Raw genomic sequence first — 25,684 nt, forward strand, 5'->3', positions numbered from 1 at the left:
ACTGTGGGAGGGTAAGAAAGTATTATTATTGTTATTATTATTATTATTATTATTATTATTATTATTTGGTCCTGCCAGATACATGACTCCATCCAACCCCAGGGCAGGCTGTAGGTTAAATGCTGGGGTATAGACTTCTCTTCTGGGGCGTCTTCACTATTGTACCCTTCTCAGCAAGCCTCTTTTCCACACGTGGCTCTTAGACTTCATCACCAGCACTAATGTCTTCTCCATGCTATGGGGTCCCCACATATGTGTGGTGTGTGTGTGTGTGTGGTGTGGTATGTATGTGGTATGTGTATGTGTGTGGTCATCACAATATGGTGACCAGCCAGCCAGCTGATCCATACACACCACAAGTGACCTGCTTACGGCTTCCAGAGAAATAAGTCCTTTAAGTACGGTTCAACCCAGACTGTTTCCGGCTACCTTGGAGACTTCCTGCAACCTGCCTCTCTTCTTATAGAAGCGTGTGCACTTTCTAGACATATTCCCTCATGGTCCACTAAGACTCAGCCTAACAGCACCCTATATTCCTGGGTGCTACTTCCGTGCCCAGCAAACGGGGTATTTTAACACATGCATTTCCACTGTGCAGCGAGGCCAGGGCTGTGACTTGCATTCCTGACCGGGTCTGGCTTTGCTCTGAGAGCCACCACAGTGTTTCAGGATGTATATCGGGACACAGCATCCAAGTGGCACTTTGAGAGGAGGAAACAGTTCCAGCTGACTGGCCACCAAGGGCCACATTCAGAATCTCCACCCTGGCGTGGCTACAGCCCCTTCCTGCTTGGACCTTAGTGTGGAACTGTTATTTCCACAGCCCGGTGCTTACCAGACAGTAGTGACAGTTTGCCCCTGGAGCTCTCTGTAACTTAAAACGCCAAGAGAACAGGATCCAAACTCTGACTGCCACATCTGCCACCTGCTCCCAAAGTGCCTCTGTCCTGGAATTCCTCGTAGCACATTTTTCAGACAGGTCCTGTGTCTTCCAGGCCTTGTGACAGAGGCTAGGGGAATAGTAAAATGATGGGGATCCTATCCCCAGAAACTCAGATGAACTTTGACCTGATGACTGACTCCCTGGCGCCTGGCAAGCTTCTCCCAGCAGGCTTCCATTTTTCGGACAGATGGGGAGGCTTTTATTTCTCTCTTACAATTGGCTCCTTCGGGAGGCAGAGGTAGTGAGCTCCTTCCCAGAGGGAGCTGTCATCTCAGCCAAGTGGAGGGATGCTGGCAGCACACCAGGGGCTTAGGATGGCTATCAGTTACCTTATGCCCCTAGTTGGTCCCAAGAGGTGAAGAGATGAGCTCCGTGCCCATTTAGAAGGTGAGGCAAACCAAGGCAGGACAGCATGATAGACCCCGGCCAGCATGAGACAACTTAGCAAGTCTTAGCTCTATCAGGTTTCACTTTCACCATCAGAGTTTGAGTTGCTGTTACTGCTGCCAGTGAGGAGAGAGTGGTCTATGGGCCCTTGTTACCGACTTAGTACTCCGGCGTCATTACGGAACGCTTGCAAGGGGCTCTTGAAGTTGAAGCTAAAGAATGAGGATTCTATAGTCATAAAAAGAAGCTGACGGTCATGCTGAAAAGAGCCAGTCCCAAGCCTTCAACTTCACCAGTGGCAAAAAAAAAAAAAAAAAAAAAAAAAAAAAAAACACCCCTTACATAAGCAAGTGTTTTCTATCCAGATAGCCTCCGGAGTACCCGCTGGTACAGATCTGAGGCTCTGCGGCTTCAGGAATGTACCTTGCTGGGAAGCCAGGGCAGTGTGGGGAGTAGTGTGCAACTTGAGGGCAGGGCAGGGCAGGGGCACCAGTGGCTTTGTTGTGTGCCCTTCATTTTCTGAAAGTGACCCACAGAAGACTTATCAGACACTGTGTCAGGAGCAGCCTCCTTCCTCACGTAGAGAGGGTTCTTGGCAGCCTGCGACCCAGGGAACAATGAGGTTCTGAGGCCCCTACATCATCCCGGGGCATCTGTGGAAAAACAAGCAGCGATTATAAATAGATGGTATTTGCAGTTTCCACTTTCTTGCCTTCAAGGTTTTGTAGAATAACTCCTCCAGTTTGTTTTGGGTTATTCTCTGTGCATACTTCCTTTGCTGGGTGGTCAGATTTCCTCCCTCCTAACGAGCGTGGTGACCCTGGCTGGGAGGGGACTGCAGACGAAAAGCTGCAAACATCAGAGATTTGTGGCTTGAAGAAATGAAGGAAGAAAGCGCAACTGCACACAGCTGCTGTGGAAAAGGCACTGGGCCCTAGTGCAGACACACAAACAACCCTTGAGTGGTAGACCCGCTGAGGCTTTAGAGATAGATGAATAATAATGACAATAATAGCTGTGGGGACAACATCTGCTCACTGAGGACTGACTGTGTGTCAACCCATGTCCTGAGCTAATTGTGAGCCTCAGTTCAACAGACTGGCAAGAAGATGAGTACCTCACTGCTCCAGACACAGCAAACGAGGACTACAGCTCTCAGTCAGTGGTAGTGGGGTGTTCCAGTGTTCAGTCCCTGGTTTTAAGCCCAACACCACTTAAAGATAGATAGATAGATAGATAGATAGATAGATAGATAGATAGATAGATGATGGATAGATAAGTAGCTAGATGATGATAGATAGATAGACAGACAGACAGAAAAATGATGGATAGATAGACAGATGATGGATAGATAAGTAGATAGATGATAGATTAGATAGATACATACATACATACATACATACATACATACATACATACACAGACAGATAGCCTTTCTGACTGAAGATATAGCCCAACTGGTAGATGTTCGTTCAAAGCCTCTGGGTTCACTTCCCATTGCTATACAAACTGGACATGGTGGAACACACCTGTAATCCCTTCACTTAGGAGACAGAAGCAAACAGATCAATAGTTTAAGGCCATTCTTGCTTACACAGAACATTCAACCTGAGATATGAGATCCTATTCAAAAACAAGCAAACAAAACCCAGTAGGTGGAAGATAAGTGGCTTTGAACCCATCCCTGGCACCCTGGACCCAGATCCCAGGCTCAGAACTTCAAGAGTGAAATACATCTCAACAACTCAACTACATGGATTTATATAAGAGGTAGATTTGTGGAAATCTACCCGCAAGGTTGGCAGCACCAGGACTGTAGTGAGGTTTTTCATGTCTTCTGTCTTCAAGACGCTCTGGTGTATGTGTGTGTACGTACAGGTATGCAGCTCATCTCTCACCATTGTGTTATGTTAGCACGGTGGCTATAATAAAAATAACCCTCTCCAAGGCATCTGGCCCTGTGTTGGGGCTCACTGTACTTTTCCAGTCTTTCTAACCAGCTCCAAGGGTAGGGTATTATTGTTCCCATTTTATAGATGAAGAACTGAGAGCGTAGGTGTCTCATCTGTGGTTTCACTAGTAGCTAATGCCTCGGACTAACTGGCTCTGTCTGCAAAGCTTCCTTCCCAGAGTTCATTGCGCTCTCTTGGACATTGATCTATGTAATAATAATTTCAGGTGGGCTTTGTCACAGAGCCCTTCCTTAGAAAAATATGTCTGCATGGGAAGATGACACAACATTTCAGTGCACGATTACACTGAAACTCCTGCATGAACCATATTGGAAATTTGTGGACTTTAGAATATGTGGCTGGTACTTGAAGCTCTTATAAATACACTGGATCCTATTTTCTCACTCAACAGGCCATATGTTCACATTCGGGTGTACACACGCTTATAAAAATACTGCACTTACAGAAATTAATGCGTTATTCCATCTGAACACAAGAGCTGCATTTCCACTGGGCAAATCTTGAAGCCATGCATTTCAAATCTGCTCCCTGTTCCCTCTGGTGATCTGTCTATTAATTTTGGCACGTCCTGCGGGCTTTGTTTAATCAGAATGACTGAGAAAAAAGAGCAGGGTTCTGGGAAGACGCTCTATACTTCTGCCCATTTTGTAGAAACCAGAGGAAGGAAGGTTTCTTTCCTCCTGGCCCCGCTCCTGCTTTTGTGCTATCTGGTGTTTCCAGAGAGTGAAGAAAGAGGGTGGAGGTGAAGCCTGTGTGGCAGAGTGAGGTCACCTGAGTTCAAATCCTACCCCTGACCTTTCCTGGTCATCACCTTGAGCTGTTAACCTGAGTCTCCATTCACACTTCTCCACATGAGTGGTAATCATGGCCAACCCAGTATGTATTAAGTTAGGGTTAAATGAAACAATATCTAAACTGGGGGGGGGGGGTTCTAGCTCCATAGTAATTGCTCAATAAAATATGGTCACTTTCCATGATTTACTTACTAAATGAGTGGTAACAATGGAAGTGAGAAATGCAAGGAAATGAGATATTCTTCTTTAAAAAGAGATAATATGACAGCAAGCCAATTTCTCTGTAAGAGCTGGACCCAAGAAGCAGGTGGCCTGGCTCTGGGCCTGTGCTTCCCAGAGACCTCAACATTGTGCAACCCCGCCCTGCAGCCTCCGTGTGTCTCAGGCGGCTTCTTTGTTGGGAGGTTTTTGGGAGCTGCAAGCGACTGTGATGGCATTTTCTCGCATTTTCCCTGCAGGTTTTAATGTAAGGATTAATAAGACAGTGTTTGTAGCTGTCTTTGAGCTTCCTGGAAGAAAGGCACTCCGGGAGGTGGTAAATTCTCTGGCCTGGATAATCCACTCATGAAATATGGAACTTTGAAAGTGTGAGAAAAATCTCCAATCACTTTGACAGCATTTTAATTATAGTTGATTTGTTTGCCGCTAATAGTGAAAATGCTGTCAGCAGGTTTTGAGATGTTTCTTCTCCACAAAATGTTATATTTCATGGCTTTGTGTCACGAAGCAACATTTAGGTTTTCACATACAACCAGAATAGCTCAGTGGATGTGTTGGGGCGCAAAGGCAGAAGGTACACCAGGGACCGACCCATCACCCCCAGTTGAAAAGCATCATCCTAACACGCAACACCAACTGCAAATCCAGGCTTCATTTATTCCCTCAACACACAGTGATCCCTGCCTGTGCCAAGGACCCCAAAATATCCCAAATCTACCAATGAAGAGCCAAGTCTGGCCTCATCCTGCTTCCTCTGTAGTACAAGAGACAGGGCTAAGCAAATAGACAAGTGTACAGACTCACCCTCCCCAGAAGGGAGGAACAAATGAGGGGATGCCACCTGACCAAGAAAGACAGGAGAGGCCTTGGGAATGGCGTCTGCACTTAAGCCCAAAAGATTGGAACCAGCCATGGACGGAGTTAAGGAGTATGAGAGACTCGAGAAAGAACCAGGGCAAGGGCCCAGGGGTTGAGGAAGCGCTCAGTCTGTGTCATAACCATCATAAGCAACATGATGTGAGGCAGGACTCATCTGCCAAAGGGTGGTTTCTTGGGGTGCAGGCATTCAGATGTATAGATCCAAGTCCTGAGGTTGGGGATAATGTCCTTATAGGGACCTAAGGATTGTGCCTTAGGCATAAAACCCCCTCCTCACAAACATATGTGCACCCAGAAAAGCAGGCAAGACCCAAGCTAGACCTTAAACTGCTCTAAACAAGGGCCTTAGCCAGGGGGAGCCTTCCGCACCATCAGCAGTAGCCAGCCTAGTCTGGGTGACCTAATGGGACAGAGATGCGGACACAGAGTTCTTCCATGTTTTCCGTGTGATGGGAGGGAGAGATGGCACCTCTCTTCTCTCTCTCTCTCTCTCTCTCCCTCTCTCTCTCTCTCTCTCTCCCTCCCTCCCTCCCCCCCCCCACCCCTCAGAACATTAATTCCACTGCCCATATTTTGATGCCAATTCCTGCCTCCCCCATCCCCAATGTGGATTTGGGGGGGAAAATAAAGACTTTGAAGCTGAGAGAGAGGAGGAAGCATTCTCTAGACACCCGCTGCCAGTGCAGATGTCACAAGCTGTGAGTTACAGGAAAAAAAGTACTCAGGGACCCTCTGAGTGAGACAACAAGAATGAGCTAAAGATGGCCACTTTGGCTCAGGGGAAGAAAATAAATAACTAAAATACGAAGAGGTAGTGTGAAAGCTTCGAAAGGAATTTTTTCATTTGCGAGAGATTACGAATAATGAAATGCAAACACTGTAGTTAATATGTCTGTTAGCTGCCTCATGCTGGCTTCTGGGAGGCAGTAATAGGCTGGGAAAGAGGGCAACTTTCAAGTTATCCAGTTTCACTGTCCTTGGGGTGAAGCTCGAGTCTGCACCCCAGACTTCTTGATCAAACAAACACTGGAGATTCAAGGCTGCATGCAAAGCCTGCGTTTATTCCAAAGCCACAAACTTCCTGAGCCTCCTCCGAGCCCTTCCCAAATGAACCTGACAACGCTGAAGTTTCTAAGGAGATTTGCTCCAGCTGCAGCAAATCCCTAATAATAAAAAACTTCCCCAAATGACTCTATCACACAGGAGATAAATGAGACATTCTATATGAAGTCAGTGTGTCACTGGGACTGTGCCCTTTCTATCAAAAGCCCTTCTAGAAGGCCACATGGTGAGGCGGAACTCGTCCACAGGGTGCAGCCAGGACCCTGGAGGGAGAACACACTTGCATGCCAACTTGTAACTCCTGGTCTTGTCTCCCTCAAGCACGCGTGATAGAAAAACAAAAAACAAAAAAACAAAAAACAGTTTTCCTAAATTTAAGGACTGGTTATTTGCTTCACAAAGCGATTGGGGGGGGGGGGTCCCCTTAACTAAAAAGCACAGAGAGAGTGTGACTCACTGGCTTGGAGGAACTTTTGTTCAATGTACACCGCCTTCACTGGGTGTGTATAGATAAAGTAAACACGGGTTTGTTGCTGCCCAGGTTACAAAAAAGACATGGGGTCGGTGTGGTCACTGAGTGACCTGAGGCAAGCCCTTAGCAATGGCAGCTATGGCCTTTGTTGGTAGCCCTGCCTTCCTTCAGACCGATTCTGTCAATCATTCTTTAAATGACTCCAAAGGTGATTGGGCAGCCTGACAAAACCTGCCCACTTCTGAGGACTAGCCAGTGGAGTGGCAAGATCTTGGTATCCTTTGTAAATAGATAAATAAGTAAATAAAATGTAAAACACCAACATAAAGCCACATATCAGGGTTTTTAAATTATATTTAAAAAATATTATTCATTGAGTATGATATCTGAAATACTATTCTTTTTATGTTGACATGTCATGACTATTGTGGTTTTTGTTCTACATACTCCAGCTCAATGAGATGGATGGTAAAGTGATATTGGAAGAGAATCCACACCTATCTGCTAATTTTTTTGTTTTTTTTTTTTTTTTTGTTGTTGTTGTTGTTGTTGTTATTGTTTGGATTTTTTGAGACAGAATCCTGCATAGCCTAAATTGGCCTTGAACTCTGACCCTCCCGTCTCAGTCCCCAAGGGACAGGATTTTGGCAAGCACAGCTTGCCCATCCCAAATAAATCATAAGGATTGTTTTTCTCAGCGTTTCTACTTTGAAAACTTCAGGACTGCGGCTCTTTTTATGAATCTACTCTTATCGAAGGAAAGTGAACTTACAATACTAACTCAGATAGCAGAAGAAAACAAAGAAATTGGAGTTACCCTATTGGTGATGTAGCTCTGCTAGCATCTTAGATTAGGCTATTTTTTTTTCCAACTTCAGTTTTCTGGCTGCTTAGGCAAGAAAATTCATGTGTACATTTTAAGATGGACTTTAAAAATCTGTTCTTTTTACATTAATAGTATATCATGAACTTTTTTCCTATAGAGCCAAAAAAGTCCAGACCTGCCACACTGCTTCTCTGTAGCCACTGAATTCTTCGTTTTATAAATACACCAGAATTGATTTGCTCGCCCTCCCGAGTTGGATTTTTCAACATGATGCTATTTATAAGGGAAACATCTTCTCACTTTTCATATGCTTCTGAAAAAAACACTCATAAGAATGCATATACATCCTCACACCACTCTCTGATTGTTTTCTTAGGGGAAAAAAAATCCTAAGGTCCTGGCTTAAAGGCTACATACAGGATAACTTTGTCTCATTCTTGCCAAAAAAAAACCAAAAAAGTACCTTCCGAATGTTTGAAGAGCTTCCATCTCCAGTCTCTGAACTCCTACTCCTGGATCCCTGTCTCTTCAGAGAAGCATCATCTATGTGCATGGCTCAACCTCTTTGCCTCCAAAACGGGTGTGAGAATTTGACAAACCAGTTAGTTTCCTTAAGCACAAACTGAGTGCCAGACACTGTAGTAACTCTTTATGCAGATGAGGTTCAGTCATGCAAAGCTCCTAACTGAGGAGGAACACTCCTAGTAGCTCTCTTTTACTGTTGTATCTTCATTTCAAAAGTATTTGTATGTAGTGCGTGTGTGATTACACACACACACACACACACACACACACACACACACACACGAAGGTGCTGGTGCCCCATAGTGCGTGTATGAAGTCAGAGTGCAATCACTGGGGGTCTGCTTTTGCCTTCTCCCTTGTTTGAGACAGGGTCTAGCTTGCTGCAAGCATCCCGGGCATCTTCTATCTCTACCTTTGGTCTCACAATAGGGGCTATGGGACCATAGACAGATGCTACTGTTTCCAGCCTGACCTGGCTTCTGAGGCTTTTACTCAAGCCCTCACTCTTGTCTAGCAAGCTCATTCCTTCTAAGCCATCTCCTCAGCCCTCTTTCCCCTGGGCTTTGAGGCTCAGAAAGGGTTAAAGCTTAAATTTTTTTTTCTCAGTTCTTTTAGAAGTTTTTTAGTGGATGTATTCGCCAAATTTTATTTTTCCGCTTTATTTTCCAAATGTACATAGTCCGTGAGGAGGGGCTGTTTGGCTTGTGTGCACTTGGCCGAGCACAGCCTTGCTCAGCTGACTGCTGAGTAGGGTTTAACTCACAGGGGAAGGGCGTGGAGGGGCTTTCCAGGAGGGATGGGGAATTTCCCCTCAAACCAAGTGTCTTTTCACTTTTGTTTTGGAATTGAGGAAGCTTCCTTTCAAAGTCAGTGCTACCTCTCAGAAGGAAAACCTAAGCAGATCCCCCACCCTACCCTGGGGCCTTTCTAGTCTGCCTATCTCTCCCGGAAGCCCCTATCACACCTTCTCCAGATCTCTCCAGGGGTCCTGCACCAGTCTTTGGTTGCAGGAGCCCATCCCTCCAGAGCCTCAGGATAAACTACACTCCTTAACCTTCCTTTACAGGCCTATTTATTCTGAAATGGCCGAGCCATCTGAAATACGGTTCCCAGAGGTTGAAGGGAAGCCTCAGGCCTCTAACTTACTCCAACCACCTGTGCAGACAGCCAGCTTCCACAGACCAGTGTGACAAGAGCTGGAGGCCACATCCCAGGGAGGGCTACATCGTCAATCCCTTTCCTTGCCCACAAGGAAGAAATCTCCTATGTGTCATGTGTGCAGGTTGATGTAAACTGCAGAGAGGGAGAGGAGAGATGGGGAGATGGATAGCTTTTGAAGAAATGTCTGTTTCTTCCTGTCTGAGAGGAAGGTTCCACTTCGGCTCTGTGATTTCAGTAGCAACTGGAAGCTTAGAAGGAGGGCACACAGGATCATTTATTTGTTGGGCATGCGCCCCAGCGGAAAACAATGTGTCTGTAAGAAAGAAGAGGGACCTCTTCTTTTAATCAGTCTATGAACCTAGCCAAGGAAGACTCTAAGACATCTATACCCATGCCAGGCCCAATGGACTCTGTCTGAAGGGAGCACAGGCTATAGCTTATGGGAGTCCAAGTAGCCTTAACTCTTAAAAGGCGACTAGTTGTGGGTATGCAGACACAGTCCCCAGGGAGACACCAGGCTTTGGGGGAAGTTTTTATTGCCTTATCTGATTTAGTGCCGATGCCTTTTGAAGTCCTGTTGACTAGACAGTGCCAGTGGGAACTTTGTAGGCGCATCTCAGGAAAGGAGGTGAACTACAGATGCGGAGACTGCCAATTAAAAGCAAGAGCAAGAGGGGACGGCCCAGGAGAAAACTGAAACAGGCTAGGAGACAGGAGAACAAACACCTCTGAACTGTCCCCAGGGTACTAGTCCCTGACATGTAATTTTTCATCCCATCTTCACGTCATCATGAGGGAGCAGCTATTTTTCTCCTCCTGTTCCACTGGAAGACATTGATGCTCAAAGCATTTCAGTAACTTGCAATGACTGAGTTAAAGGAGAGACAAAGATTTAGAGAGGTCACAATAGAAATAAAAAGGATGCTACTGCCACCCAAGGGGGCAAAACAAAACAAGACAATGCTCGCTTTGAGACCCTGATGGAATGATGCAATTGCTTGCATGTGAACAAGAGATAAGGCCTCCCACCCATGCTTTCATTCACTATTGCTTGAACAAAGCAACTTCCTGTGGCTGTGTTTGTCTGTGTGCCAAAGCAAGTAGTGTCCTTTGTTGATCCGTCTGTAACACCTGAACGCCTATAAAAGACTAGGGCAAGCCCAAGGAGGATAAAGGTCCCTTTCCAGGCCTTCAGACTGTTCGTTCCTCATCTGGTCTCTTTTTTGCTGTCCCCACCTAGGTATGACTTCATTGAGATTCGGGATGGGGACAGTGAGTCAGCTGACCTCCTGGGCAAGCACTGTGGGAACATCGCCCCGCCCACCATCATCTCCTCAGGCTCCGTGTTATACATCAAGTTCACCTCAGACTACGCCCGGCAGGGGGCAGGTTTCTCTCTACGCTATGAGATCTTCAAAACAGGTTAGTGGGGTTGAGTAGAGGCCATAGATGGGTGTCTTAGGTGAGGTGAAACATAGAAGGAAGCCCTGGTCGATGGATGATATCAGGTGGTGAGGGCTTCAGTCATCTGGCCCCACTATGGTGGCGGGTGAAGTGACACCTACAGTGAGCCTGGGGTGGTCTGAGGAGACTCTGGTAACGCCTTGATAATAAAAGGCAGGTCGAGCGACTTCCAATTTGAGAGGAGAGATGAAGCACCAGCCTAAGAGGAGGAGCCCGGGGTGTACATATAAGAACATCTCTTAGAAGAATTGGATTTTTGTGTTTTTTAAATCAAGCAGCTCTTCATGGTTGAACTTGGTTGAACTTCATCCTAACCTCTTCATGGTTTAATGTTGTCTTTATTTGAAATTACATGGGGCTGGAGGATATAATCTTTTCATTGTTTAGGGTTTCTAAAGATCTCACCATGACCCTCAGAATGAGGTCAGTCACTGCTTTTAAATTAAATTATGACTCCTAGACATTCCTCCTTGGCAATATTTTACCACCCCTATACACTGAACTCCTATTTCCCATATGCTAGGGACTCAGACACCCTGAAAAGCTACTGAAAGTTAGTGGAAACCAGGGCAGAAAACATAACACTTCTTTGAGTTGACGGCTGGGTCCTATACATCTCATTAGGTGCTCTGGGCCTTTACGGGCAGGACTAACTTCTGAGGCTCAGTAGAGTAGTTCTCATCTGAATGCTATGTTAGGGCCACACTTCTGCTCTTCCAGTGATGTGCCCTCTGCCTCGTTCCAGTTCTCACTATGGCTAAGGAAGGGATGGCCCTGATTCTTCCTCATCGTACCCACTCAGGGCAATCTTCCCTCAGAAGATCTGCCTCCATATTTGCTTTCTTCCTTTAGGAGCCCAACTTCTGTAATCCCAACATAGAGTCTGATTCCAGGAGAAGTTGTCATTCCATCATTGAGAAACCCAAGTCTGGCTCCTGTTAAGTTCAGTGCAAGGGGAACTATCCGTAATGTAGCTGCTTTCTTTTCATTAAACAGTTCTTGGAAGGAAGTGGTGGCTGTTGAACACACGTTTTATATCCACTCTGTCTAAGTATTTTGGACATGTCTGCCTACAAAGGTAGACTCAAATGAAGAGGTGTGGTCAGTAGGCAGAGTGTGGAGCCTATTCGCTCAGAGGGCAAAGACCTACAGATGGCCCATCTGCCATGCACTGTCATGTTTCTGGCCATGATAAACTCAGGAACTGATCTAGGTGCCCTGGGCTGGGGCTGCTGTGAGCCTCCTGCATAGCTGGATCCACGACTCTTTGAGTCCCAGTGCAAGATGCAGATCATTACCGATGAACATCCTCTTCTAAGAATGTGAGAGGAAGAAGAAATGAGGCAGATTTCTTGTCCTGGGCTTGTAGGAAAGACAAACCCTCATCACACAGATCACTATCTGTATTTCTGGTGGCATCAAAAGGAAATTGTACGTGTTTGTATGGCACAAGTCACGGTCACTATATTAAAAATGCAACTGAAGCGCACTGAGCAAGGAATCTCAGGTGCCAAACTCCCCGCTCCTCAGAAGGAAAGCAGCTCATGAAAGACCTTCTGGGGCCTTTTAAGTTTATCTCTGGTCTCACGGTCCATATCTCAGTGCTCCCCACAGTATGGTGCCTCACTCTCCAGAAAGGCCCAGAAAAAAAAATCCCTCACACAAACTTGATAGGAGGGCATTAAAAGATATAACACACAAGAAAGATTCATACACAGCCTGCTGTTTAGTCGACATGCAGAAGTAGAATTTTAAAGAAGGCAGCAAGTCTGTGAAGAGCCTGAAAGAGTAGTGCCAGCTAAGGTACGTAGGTGACTTGAGCCTGGAGCAATGAGGCAGCCCACTGGAATGAGGGGGATGACCACTGAAAGACATACTCTAGTGAGTGACAGACCCAAACCACAAGGCTGGGAGTGTGTGAAAGAAAGTCCAGGGCCCCCCTCGGGGTCATCAGGAAGAGTAGCTCTTGGTGTGAAAGTCACTCCTATAAATGCCTAGCACAGGAATGCACAAGAGAGAGAAAGTCAAAACCAAGATGTCTCAGAAGGTATATATTCTAGATAGGTGCCTTGCCTTGTGTCCCTATTTCTATGGTTACAGTCCTGTGAGAAAATACACAGTTTACATCATCCACAGAACATGGAAGAAATGGGTGGACATGCTGAAAGAAACTCAAACAAACATAGCTATGTTTGCCAGTCAGATTCATAAAAAGAAAGAGGGGAAACTGTAAACACAGATACGCAAACAGCCATACAGAAGGCTCTAGAAGCTTGCCTTTCTGCAGGCTCTGCTACAGAGTTACAGTGAGACACATGCACCCTCAGGCTGGGGCACACAGAGCGTACGGATGGAGTGAAAGGTCACGTCTACCCTAAAGGAAGGATAAAATGGCATATATTTCACCAGGCTGTGTCACCTAGAAAAGGGTAAGCCAAGAAAAAGTTGCAAATTGAAACAATCTGAAGTCACCAAACCAGGAACAGAATAAGGAAAGAAATTTGTTTTTTAGAAGAACTTGAAAGATGGCATGAGAATCACAATCAGTCAGAAGGGTTTGCTGCTTTTAGCAGAAATTCAAAATCCAAATTTCTCTCCTGTCTCCAATACTCAGTGGTATTTCTGAAAGTGAAATTGTGGGACTTGCCCATGGGAAGAGGAATGTCCAGTATTCTGAGCCCCTAAGATAAAGGCCCAACATCACCACCTGCGGTCAAGTCAAGCTTGACTTCTGATAGGCCAGTGTATTTTTGTTATCTTTGTATGGGTTAGGCTCCTCTTCCTATACTTCCATGATGTAAACTATTCTTCAGGCCAAAGACTTTGGAAGGAATGCTTTGCTCCAGCCCAGGCCCCACAACTTCAGTTTTGTGTTGTTCTGCTGTTTTATGAGCCAGAGCCTCACTCTGTAGCCCACACTGTCCTAGAATTCAGTTCATAGTTCAGGCTTGCCTAGAACTCACGGTGGTCCTCCTGCCTCAGTTTCCTAGAATTACAGTGCTTGGATTTCAGGTATGAGCCACCACACTGGCTCAAACCTCCAAGAGTCATCTTATCATCGAATCGACATCAATGTTTGTCAGCTGGGTATTTTAAAAATTGTGTCCTTTTAACATGTTTCGGGAAAGGATTGTGAATTAGTCAGATTTCTGCAAGACTCTCAGTTTGCCTCCATTGCCAGGATCCCTTTTGACCTGGGGTTTTTGGTTGCCATTCAGGTGCCTTGACCATGGTGGGACCAGAGACAAATATATAATTTTATAAGATGCCTGATTTTTTTCTGCTTGCAAAGGATAAAACAATAATGTCTTCTCACCACCCTCAAAACAAGAAAGGAATGTATCTATTTCTAACCATGTATCAGACATGCACTGGTTTTGTTTGTTTGTTTGTTTGTTATTTGTTTGGCCTTGAGTACTTGATGTTGAAAAATCCCTTCCAGTTACATGCTAGACCCGATGATCCTGAAACAGAATGTTTTAGAGTCTCACGTTCTCCAGGGCCCGTATTAGGCTCTACACGCCCATTGTTCAAACACTTTGTTCCCCCAAGGATGACAAGGATCAAAGATTCTATCATAAATTCCCAGCTCCCAAGGAGGCGCCGAGTCCCCGTGCCTTCTGAAGGGTTGACAATGGAGCCAGCTCTAGGAGGGAACTCTCCAGAGGCTAACTCTCAAGTCAGTTGTGAACAGAGACTTGATTCCCATCCAGCACTGTGTGAGGCTCCCTGTGTGTGCTGTGAAGAAATCTGCATAGCAGCCTTAAACTCTAACCTTTTCAAAATTCTTCTTGGCCCCCTGAAGACCAGCCAGCTGGCCTGGCTTTCCCAAATCACATCATCCCAGGCCACTGAGGAAGCCCTCAGGAGTTTGCTGCCTGCTGGTAAACAAAGCTGAGGAAGCAGGGAGGGGCACCCCTGCTCATCCCACCCAAGCTAGCTGCCCACTGGCAAGGTTGGGACTTCCCTGCTGCTGTTGTGCCACTGAGCGAAAGGCAAAGCCTCTGAGATGTGGCCCCTAGAGCTCCAAATAACCCAGGAAGGTTCTTTCTTGCTCCTGGTCCGCATCCCCTACACAGCCCAAGGTGCAGCAATGACAACGGAAGGAGGTAATCCATGGATATAGCTGTAGATGCTGGGAATTCCCTATGCCGCCTGAACTACAGAAAGTTACGAGCCTACCCCAAATACACATATACCTGTTTGCACGGGACCTTCTCCAAGTCAGATATTTGCACTTTCCAGAAAGTCATCATGCATAGAGACTTGCAGAGGGCCCTGCCTGCTACAGGAGCCTTAGATAAAGATGTGGTCGCTGCCGGCTAAGATCGGCATATTGACAACCCACAGTTATATTTCAGTGTGATCTCCAGAGGGTACTTCCTGCCGGTAAACACCTGGTTTATTGAGTATTTCTGTGTTGTTTGTTGTTTTTAGTTGTTGTTGTTGTTTTCGTCATGCTTAGAGTGTCTATTATCCCTTTCCTAAATTCTGCTTCCTTTACTTATTTTAAAATCCAAACGTAGTGAATAAAAACTACTGTAATTGCCAGCATTTGCACCCACATCATTAACTCGTACTCACTCTTGCTCTTTGTATATGCTGGGTCTCTGTTCCTGGCTCTGCCCAGAGCCAACAGTTGCTGGGTTTAAAGCACAAGGGCTCCTCTACTATGACTCCACCTCTGGGGTTGTGGTGGCTGTAATCCTCTCTGTTCCTGCTGCTGCTGCCCAAGCCTGTAGCAGGCTGCGATTGTGTGAGTGTGTGGCATGTTTCATCAGGATGCATCCCAAGAAAGCTAACCCAAGAGCTTAGGAGGGAAACAAGGCCATCCCCACCACAAAGGCACCAGAAGCCTTCCAAATGTCAATACACTGCTGCATTTTTCCAGACTCGCCACCAGAGCGGCCTTTAACATCCCCAACGCCCTGCTGTGATCTACCGGCTGAAAACCTCGATTGTTAATTGTCCCACCACTACAGAGCAGCCCGTTTAATCCAGTCAGGACATGAGGGAGGCTCCAGCTCCCCTTTGCCCCTCCCCTGAGGCACCTTGGAACTTGGAGGGAGAAGGGGCACTTAGCTGGCTAGGGTACAATAGAGGCTAGTGTTGAGGTCAGCAATAAATAAGGGATAACATTGTTTTCTCTGCTGGCAACCAGCAAGCCTTCCTTAAGGATTGAAATAACTTACATTCTGGAGTGAGCAGCTGAGTAATTGAGAAAGAAGACTCTGTCCCTCTTTCAAGATCTCTCTCTCTCTCTCTGTCTCTCTCTCTCTCTGTCTCTCTCTCTCTCTCTCTCTCTCTCTCACACACACACACACACACACACACACCCCTCTTTACCTCTTACCCTCCAATCCCTCGACTGTTGCTCTTATTCTAATATTCAAAGCAATCGGCTGCACTGTCCTAATTTCTGTCCAAAAGGGAGGCTGGCTTGAGGACTTGAAACACAGAGGGCAAGGATGTGTTGTTCCAAGTGCTACTTGAACAGAAATAAAAACCTTGTTTAGACAAGGGGACATAGACACAAACATTTAAATAACCCAAAGGCAGAGGAGAGAGCAGAGAAAGGCTACTCTCTAATAACTTCTCTCTCTCCTTCTCTCCCTCTCTCTCTCTCTCTCTGTCTCTGTCTCTGTCTCTCTCTCTCTCTCAGGCTCTGAAGATTGTTCCAAGAACTTTACAAGCCCCAATGGGACCATTGAATCTCCAGGGTTTCCAGAGAAGTATCCACACAATCTGGACTGTACCTTCACCATCCTGGCCAAACCCAGGATGGAGATCATCCTACAGTTCCTGACCTTTGACCTGGAGCATGACCCTCTACAAGTGGGGGAAGGAGACTGTAAATATGACTGGCTGGACATCTGGGATGGCATTCCACATGGTGAGTGAACGCTTATGCTCAGCTCCCTTTCTCCTTCTTATGAAGGTCAGGACTCTAACCTAGGGAATAGTAGCACCCAAAGTGGGCACATCTTCCCACTTCGATTAACCCAGTCAAGGTAATCCCCCAGAGATATACCCAGAGGACTGTCTCTAAGATGATTCTAAATTTCATCAAGTGAAAACTGAGATTAACCATTAGAGATTGCAAAACTATAAGTGTTGTTCCTTTCTACATAAGTTATTAAAATAGAAGTGAATCAATTATCATATGATGTGGCCGTATAGAAGGATTTAAAGCCAAAGTGACTGGACTTGAATCTCTCTGACGTACAACCCAGCCAAGGTATTGAACCTCTCAGTATGTTGTCTGGGAAATACCTATCATCACTATTATCACGAGTACTATTATTTTATTACTATTTAATATAGTCATGGATATTGAAAAGCAAGCATTTATAGCCAAGAGGGGCCTATATAAATCAGGTGAAGGACTAACACAGATTGTGTAGTCGGTATTGGAAATTGTTCATCTTTGTGCTTGTTCTAAGTATTTTCTAATGTAAAGGATACCTGGTACAGAGGAGCAATTTCATCTTGAGAAAAGCATAAGATGTAGGTAGGCAAGCAGGGATTGGGTCCCAGCTCTGCTGTTTCCTAGTAATGTGAACAGGAAAATGTCACCCGACCTTCTGAAATTCTATTTCTTCATCTGTAGAGCAGGTACTGTAATGATACCTTCTGGCCCATCTTTCTGGGATGGAAGAACAGAACAAAGCCAGCTCAGGGAAAGCACTTTTAATGTTCAGGGGGAATATCAGACATCATTCTTCAAGCACACCTTCAGTTTTTACATCAAGGCATTGGCAGTGAGGTCCACGGTGTTGTGGAGTGAGAAAACATTGAAAGCCAGTTTGAGATTTCTCTGACTACTCTCTATCTCCTATATCCAGTTGGACCTCTGATTGGCAAGTACTGTGGGACGAAAACACCCTCCAAACTCCGCTCGTCCACGGGGATCCTCTCCTTGACCTTTCACACGGACATGGCAGTGGCCAAGGATGGCTTCTCCGCACGTTACTATTTGATCCACCAGGAGCCACCTGAGAGTGAGTTGACCATTGGGGAATCTTTGTCTTGGCTTCTTTCTCATTAGGGACAGGTGTACGTACAGGTAAAGGGCTGACCTCTTTGAAAACAGTTGACAGAAATGCTGAAGATTTTGTGGTGCTATCTGAGTTCAAGGAAAGTCATGTTTTCCTTCCCAGCAAAGATGAATGGGAAAGGGACAATGTCTATCTGGGTTCTTAGTTCCTTATAAAACCAAACAAACACACAAGTACGAGTTATTCCCAGAAAAAGACATAGGACTATCTGGAGCCGTCCTCCGTTCCCTCGTCCATGGATTGAAAAGTGTCCTGAGGATGGTGCACATGCTGTCTAACCTTTTCAGGTGTAGATCAGTTCCTCCATCTCCAGACCTCAAAAGCCATTGTCAAAAAACAGCCACGTGTAACTCACTGTTACATAAAGGTCTGTAGCTCCACGGAGAGTTTCTCTGGCTCGACTATACGATCCCGTAACTTCCACTTCACACTTGCAAGATAGACCATTTTGGGAGCTTCTACTGAGTGCCAGACCCTGTGCACAGCAATTGCAAAGTGCTGCGGTGAGCCCAGCTGTTGTGGAACCTACCACCCGAGCCACTGGTCTCCCATCCTGAGTCCCATTTTCAAGCCATCTGCTCCCAGCCCTGTGTTTCAGACTCACTGCCATGGCTGCTTAGAGACACAAATGATTTCCTGAAAGGAAAAAAATAAAAGAAAACAAAAACACCCAAGCACTTTCAGATGATGAGAACTGAGGAGCTCCCGCTACTGTTGTGGACAGCTCACCATCCATGTAACTACAGACAGAGCAGCCTGACCTGCCAGGAAAATGAGCAGGCTCCGCTCTGGGTGTTTGCTTCTGTGTTTTCCATCAGAGTCCCTGAAGAGTGCATGAGAAACCACATAGCAAGCTATAGCTGGCTCAGTAAATGGCCGGTGCATCCCCAGAGCTGAAGAATAGGTTTGATACCTCAGAAGGGTGGCCGGTTTTTATCAAACGCATGACTTCTGCAAACACTGATCATTGTCCACAGCATCCAGGAGAAGGATGGCACTTTCTCTGATGGCATAAGACCAGGGTCAGACTCCTGGATCTGTTAGCCCAGCCGTTGGTGTAGGGGAACTCAATGGGGCGTGCACGTCCTCACGGAGAAGTTTCCCACAGATGGGTATTTATACTTTGTAGTGTCTGTCTTCTATGCCAGAAATCAGGAAACACTTGGCTGAAAGAGAGACATGCAAAAGTGCCTCCTGGGTGTGGGTTAATAAGCCAGGCTTCCCACAATGGCTCAGCCCACCCAAATTGTCATGTTCACCTGTACCACATGGCTGGTGCATCTGGCACCTCAAAGCATCCACAGCCTGCAGCACTCGTGTTTTAGGTGGTATTTTTAATTTATATGATGATTCTTATTTATCTATCATCTAATTTCTTCTAGGTCCAATTTAGTTCCTTGAAGACCCAGAGGGGTTGTTAACTATGTGACTTAGTGTAGTTGTTTTTAAAATGTGAGCGTATAATTAGATTCAAGATGAGGGAGTGCCTGTAAGGACTTGTCCCTAGAAGGAAACAGTGTCTGGGGGGCCCCAGAAGTTTGATATTAAGATGTCTAACTCTGTCCTTGACCGATCTTCACTCCCCAGATTTTCAGTGCAATGTCCCTTTGGGAATGGAGTCTGGCCGGATTGCTAATGAACAGATCAGTGCCTCCTCCACCTTCTCTGATGGGAGGTGGACTCCTCAACAGAGCCGGCTCCATGGTGATGACAATGGCTGGACACCCAATTTGGATTCCAACAAGGAGTATCTCCAGGTGCTTACTCGGATACTCGAGGGGTGGGATGAGAATGGATCTGCTGATGGGATAGTGATGTGTTCCCTCGGCTAGAGTCAAAAGAGGATGCTGAAAAATCAAATGCATGAGAATTGTATCCATCCACCCATCACCCATCCAAAAAGGTTCTATGCTGTGTGCTGGTATAAAGTGATGAGTAAGAGGACCACTTGCTCTTGCCCCTAGGCAGATTAGTGGGCCCATGGAGAGTTGATTGGCCAGGATACTGTTTGCCCTATCAGTATCAAAGGAATGTTCTATAAATAGTTCCAGATCGTCCTCATTCTTGGCACAGGAAGGCATCTGAGATGTGGGGAGAGCGTTTTCCTGAAGGCAGGTTTGTTGGGTGCTAGCTGAATATGGCAATTTCTTCTGATCTTTGCTATCTGGAAGGAGCCTGCCAGGAAGGTTTTACACATAGCTATCAGAGAACACATGGGAAAATGTCACTACGGGGAACGCGACTAGAGTTACCCAGATGCTCGGCAGCGTCTCTTCAGACTATTGTTTGCAGTCTTCCTGAGCAAGTCTTGCAGCTCATGTTGAGTAATCTTCCTGCACTGCACACGGGTCCAGCTCTGATCCCCTGGGAATAAGTAAACGGGAAGAACAAACTGCCAGTTCTATACTAGGGCAACGTCTGCTTTTATGACACACACAGACAGCCTTGTGACCCATTGGCAAGCCTGTCCCAGCTCTGATGTGACATGGTGACCTCTGCTCTAAGATGGATACTGCTTTGTAGACATCAGGGCAGGGAGAGCGACCACTTAGAAACTCCAGGGAGCCACGGAGGCTCTAAGAACACAACTCTCAGGCCATTTGTCACTGTCTCACCCCTCTGCCGCTCCAAAAATCCTTTCATCTTGCAAAGCTTCTAGAAAGTTCTTTGTTGTTACAGTCTGTTTTCTATATCCTTATGTTTGCCCCTTTATAGTCTATTTTTCACTATTGCTATCTACCTTTTCTTGTGTACAAGAAGTTACTGTACATTCCTTTTGAATGTTTCATGATGCCGCGCACACACTGAGTAGCCAAGAAGTGCTTACTTAATTGCCTTTCATCAGTTTGCACACAGTAGCTCACATAGAGGCTGCCATTAAGAAAGACCATAGCCAGCAGAGGATCAACATCCAGTAATTTCCAAATGGGTTTGGCATTGTCAGAGGGGAGGTACCTCAACTGTTGGCTGTCCTCCTTGTAGGGTGAAAGGTCAGGACTTGGTGCATAAGCCTAATTACTTGGGCAGACTCTGCATGTCCTTTGACCCCTTAGTGACCCAAGTGATTATAGGCACAATGGAGTGAGGGAATAAAGGTTGAAAAGACAGCTACGGATTGTCACTTCTGGGGGCTTACAGTGCATTGCACTGGAATAGAGTAGAGTTTTGCCTATCAGTGTTCCTTTAGGACACTTCTGCCTTCACGGTCTGGAACAGACCATAGGTTAATGAGAGGTCATAAGTCTTAAGTATTCAGTAGTTAGAAGAAACTTGATATTACCCATTCAGATTGGCAAGTGGAAGGGAAACCAAAAAAATAAGCAAGAGAGAAAGAGAGAGAGAGAAAGAGACAGAGAAAGAGAATCAAGTTGCAGTTTTCCAGGGAAAATGCCCGTGATGTTCGGAACCAGTTGACTTTAGCTGTCTAGTGGAGTCACTTGACTACCTGGTTACAAACACACAGTCAGGTTTGTGGGCTTAACATGACAACTGTATCCTTTGCAGACGAGGTCAGATATTGTTGGGAGTAGTGGTCCCCTTATTCTCTGACCTCTCTTCCCAGGTGGACCTGCGCTTCCTAACCATGCTCACAGCCATTGCAACACAGGGAGCCATTTCCAGGGAAACCCAGAAAGGCTACTACGTCAAATCGTACAAGCTGGAAGTCAGCACAAATGGTGAAGATTGGATGGTCTACCGGCATGGCAAAAACCACAAGGTAAGCTGGCTTCCCCAAGAAGGTCGAAGAGCTTCAGGATGAGTCCATGCTAGGAAGAGCCTTGTTTAGCAAGGCTTCTAGAACTGTTGGAGGCAAGGGATACACCGGCCTTGAGCATTTACTTTTTCATGTTAAAGTGATTGGAGAACTCCAGCTGCTGCTGCTTTCTGCAAAAAAGCAGAGGAGAAAAAAGGAGGGGGACTTTACAGAGTGTTACCTGACTGTTAATGAAGGAGAAAAATGCCTACCTCATTCCGGCTACCCCACACCTCACAGGACTCATTGAGCATTTATGGCCTGAGTCTCTTCCCCATGCTGGGTGAACAATCACAAAACTGCATGAAATGCCAGTTGAGGAGTTACTGAGGTCTGGGAATAAAAGGACATAACCCCAAGAGAGTCCCAGTGTCCCTGAGAAGAACCAGGACAATAAGTAATGAGAAGAAATCCCATTTGTTGGGGTTGGGATCTGAATTGGCCAGCATGATTAGTGGGGAAGCATTGTATCCTCTCGGCCGGTGCCTTCAGTGTCTGCCGTTCACAGACATGCGGTCCACGTGGGCGATGCGAGGCTTTTGTTGTATTCAGGGATGAGTGTCTGGCACTCGGCACTCTTAAAAACACGTGGCATCCTGTTTCTGCAGCTGGCAGTGAGCTGCATTTGGCATATGGAGGGCTCGGTGGAGATGCTCCGTCTTCACCTGAGTGGGGATGGGTGCCTCTGTGATGGGAACGTAGCTCTCGGTGATCCTTGAAAACCCTGGTGAAGGAGACATACCGGGCATCCCAGAGGCTGCTGACCCTCCCTTGGAAGAGAATCAAGAGAGATTTAAAAATAGGTCTGTTTCTCTTCCTTGGCTACGGTTCCATCAGGTTCTGGTCTGCAAAGATGTAAGTTATCAAAATAAGACCAATAAGCATTTCCAAAAGGGCACCTCTTTGGCCCCTGTCACCGTCCCACGGCAGTATGCTCTACAACCACACATAGATTTAAAATCCTTGGACCTACAAAATTCTGACCTATAATGTTGGCAGTCTCACTTAGAAAATGTGAGTTTTTTAAAGGAGTAGTTTTTTTTTTTTTTAATCAAAAATCGCCATAGTAACATGGCACCATTCATATGAAAGTATGGTTTCTAGATATCACCAGCAATCTCTCTTATGTACAAGCATACATTGCTTCACAGGCCCAGTAAATAATGTGAAATCTTTAGCAATGGAAAGATCCTCACCTTTACCCACAGGCTAGGTCTGGTCTCCCATTGCCTTAGCTTGGAAAGGCCGGATACTGGTTAGAAGCAGGAACTGAATCAGCACTGGAGGCCAGGGGAAGTCCCAAGAGCTGAGTCCTCATCTCACCCCATTCCCTTTCCACCCACGTTTTCTCTCCCCACCCACATTTTCAATAAGAAAGTGCTAAAACCTGGGAGCTCAGCTAGCAGGTGAGGGAGGGCCAGCAGCCAGGTAGGACAGATCCTGGGCAGAAGCACGAGGCTCCCCTGACTGTCTCCTGGTCCAGGTTCAATGACTAAGCACTGCTGGCCAGGGGGATGCCATAGCATAAGCTGATTTTAAAAGCACACAGATGGACTGGGATGCTATTTAAAACACCATTTGTAGGAAAGCTGCTTTTGGAAATACCTTAGCACTGCACATTTTGATAGAACGCCATCCTGGCTTTATCCCTGCTATTCAATTTTGCAGGGAAGATATTCCCGAGAACTGAATTGAGCTTTCTAGTCTCCAGACTGATCCTCTTCAATGTCCCCGTGTCGAATACATCCTCACTGTCTTCTGCATCCCCTTCCCACCTTTGGCAAAATGTCTCTCCCCAGTAACCAATGGGTAACTTGGGAGGAAACTCTTGTTTGAGTTTCTGTGCTCGAGGATCAGTTTTGCCCACATAAGAGGAAGTGGGACAGAGGAAAAGCCCTCTCTCTTTCCTCTAGAAAGACACCCTCCTGGTACTTAAAACGAGGAAGAAAAATGGAAAGCCTGCCAATTAGTGTCCAGCTCCCTCACCCCGTTGCTCATGTGGTGGGAGGCCAAGAGGCCTTCCGGTCCTCCTCCCCTGCAAAGATGCTCTCTGCAGCCTGTTCGTTAACAGGTCTCCCCCAGATAGCTGTGTTTAATGTGCAGCTCCCTGGGCCGCTGAGGTTGAAATAGCTGAGTGAACCGTGCCAAATAGATTTGTCAAGTTCGCCACAGCTTGATTTGGTGCCATGACAAGGAGGCAGGAGGAAGGAGGGGACTGGGGGGCAGTGAGGCTGTAGGGAGGAGTTCATCCATGCTGGTATTACCACCGCGTTTCTCTTTGTGGTTTCTGGATGCTGGGCACGGTGCCAAGCTCTCTGGTGTTCTGTGGTGGGCTTGAAAGTGAAATTCAGACAGCAGGACTTAGGGAGAAGGCAAAACAGAGGAAGAGGCTGCAGTTTTCTGGGCTCTAGAGTGCAGGGAAAGAACTGGAAAACATCTTCCCAGGGCTTAGGAAGTAGAGAGCGTGTTGTGACATTTGGGGCACAAATTGGGAAACTCAGTCTCAATTCCCTGATCACTGTCAACACCAGTGGAGCATATCAGGGAGCAGGGAACTGGAGAATCCAGAGAAAAACAAGATTAATGGGCTCTCAAGGTGGTGGGGAATGATTTGTGCTCTATCATGGCAATTTCTCCCAGACTGGGCAAGGAAAGGTCGAAGCCTGGGAGTGTCTTTCTTTTTGCTACCAGGAGGTGTGGAAGGCTAAAGTATTCCTTTCCAGACTCTCCAGTCAGTGACCAGCCTCTTCCTAGCCTTTTTATGGTTAACAGGGTATTCACGAGGTTCCGGTGAAAAACCTGATCGATGTTGCTAGTGGTTCATGAGCATCTTCCTGGCAAAAACGCAGCCTGCTTATGCAGACCACATGCACAACACATCCCCCAGTCCTCACTGGGTTTCACATGCCATAAATATGGAACCCATGAGTTTTATATAGGCGGGGCCTCCTTATGCATATTTATGGTGCAACCACAAAGCAGAGCGCTCCTCCTCCCATTAGAGCCCATAACCAACGCACGTGCTCCCTCAGATTATACAAATGACTTCACATGAGTCCCTCAGAAGCCACAGCAGAAATGAGTGCCTTTTGGTTTTTCCAGCTGTGTGAGTAGCATCCCAGAGATAGGTGCTATCATAACAGTGGTGAGAGGTTTCATGTGCTCGGGTACAAGTGTGTACAATTACAGATGTGGGTATGCACATAAACACCAACTGATGTGCTTGGAGAACAGTGGGGACAGCTTAAAGGCACCAGTCCTTGGTGACGCTCCTTCCTGCCTCTGAGATTCTAATCCTCTAAGTCTTTGACCAAGTGGCAGTCTATGCCTGAGGAATGAAGACATCCCCTTATCTATGGTGTTGCCAGGCAGGGTTTTTTTTTTTTTTTTTCCTAGTTGGAAAAAAAAAATCAACACAAAAAAACAGTTGTTCTAAACCCCAGTGGCCAGGTTGAGGATAGAAAGGATGAAGTAAAACCAGCCTCCAGCCCATGACTCTGCAAAATTACCCAATAATACGTGGGAGGGACACACCGAGATCACATTAATGTAAGGACAAGCGCTAAGAGATTCTACAGGCCCTCAGGCACAGACTTAGCTCCTTCAGAATTTCATGATGTTTCTCAGGTGGAATTGCAACTCTCTAGAGTCTAAGCAACTTGCCCCAGGGATGGGGGTGGGAGGGGTTTTGGAGTCCCCAGGAGAGGCTCCTGGTCACCAGGCTCAGACACAGAAGCAGATGCTCTCAACAGGCTGTCTTGCTTCTTGCCTTCCAGCCACAGGGAAAGTGGCTTCCTTAGCAGCTCTGAGGCCTACAGGTGTGCGTAGCCTGGAGTCCTTGTTTACAAAGGGAGTCTAATGAGGACAGTGCAATTCAGGATTCAAGGCTAAGCATTGTGTTGGGAAACCGGGCTCCATCGCAGGATCCTGAGGATGGAGAGTTGAAAGAAGCTGCTGTTTATTTGGTTTGGCTATATCCCTCCAAAACAAGAGCCTCTGCTTCCAAACGCCTCTGTCCTGTATTTATTTTCTTAATTAAAACAAATCATTTTGTAAAGCAGCGCCCTGGAAGAAAAGAGTAGCCTTAGAAAGCCACATCGCCAACCCCTCCCTGGCAATGTGTTGGAAGCATGGGACATCTGCTGTAAATCTCCTGGGACAATGGAC

At 46.3% G+C, this 25,684-nt stretch overlaps 1 protein-coding gene across 6 annotated transcripts in view; it reads left to right on the forward strand.

Moving 5' to 3' along the window:
* Positions 1-25,684, forward strand: part of Nrp2 (neuropilin 2) — a 115,376-nt gene that overhangs the window by 24,491 nt on the left and 65,201 nt on the right. For all 6 annotated transcript variants that reach the window (NM_001077403.1, NM_010939.2, NM_001077404.1 and 3 more), the window contains exons 3-7: positions 10,482-10,663; positions 16,368-16,598; positions 17,551-17,706; positions 19,351-19,520; positions 21,326-21,481. In NM_001077403.1, the coding sequence (NP_001070871.1) occupies positions 10,482-10,663; positions 16,368-16,598; positions 17,551-17,706; positions 19,351-19,520; positions 21,326-21,481 (895 nt within the window). The remainder of the gene's footprint in view (positions 1-10,481; positions 10,664-16,367; positions 16,599-17,550; positions 17,707-19,350; positions 19,521-21,325; positions 21,482-25,684) is intronic.

Source organism: Mus musculus, chromosome 1 (genome assembly GCF_000001635.26).
Source record: "Mus musculus strain C57BL/6J chromosome 1, GRCm38.p6 C57BL/6J".
Lineage (NCBI taxonomy): Eukaryota > Metazoa > Chordata > Mammalia > Rodentia > Muridae > Mus > Mus musculus.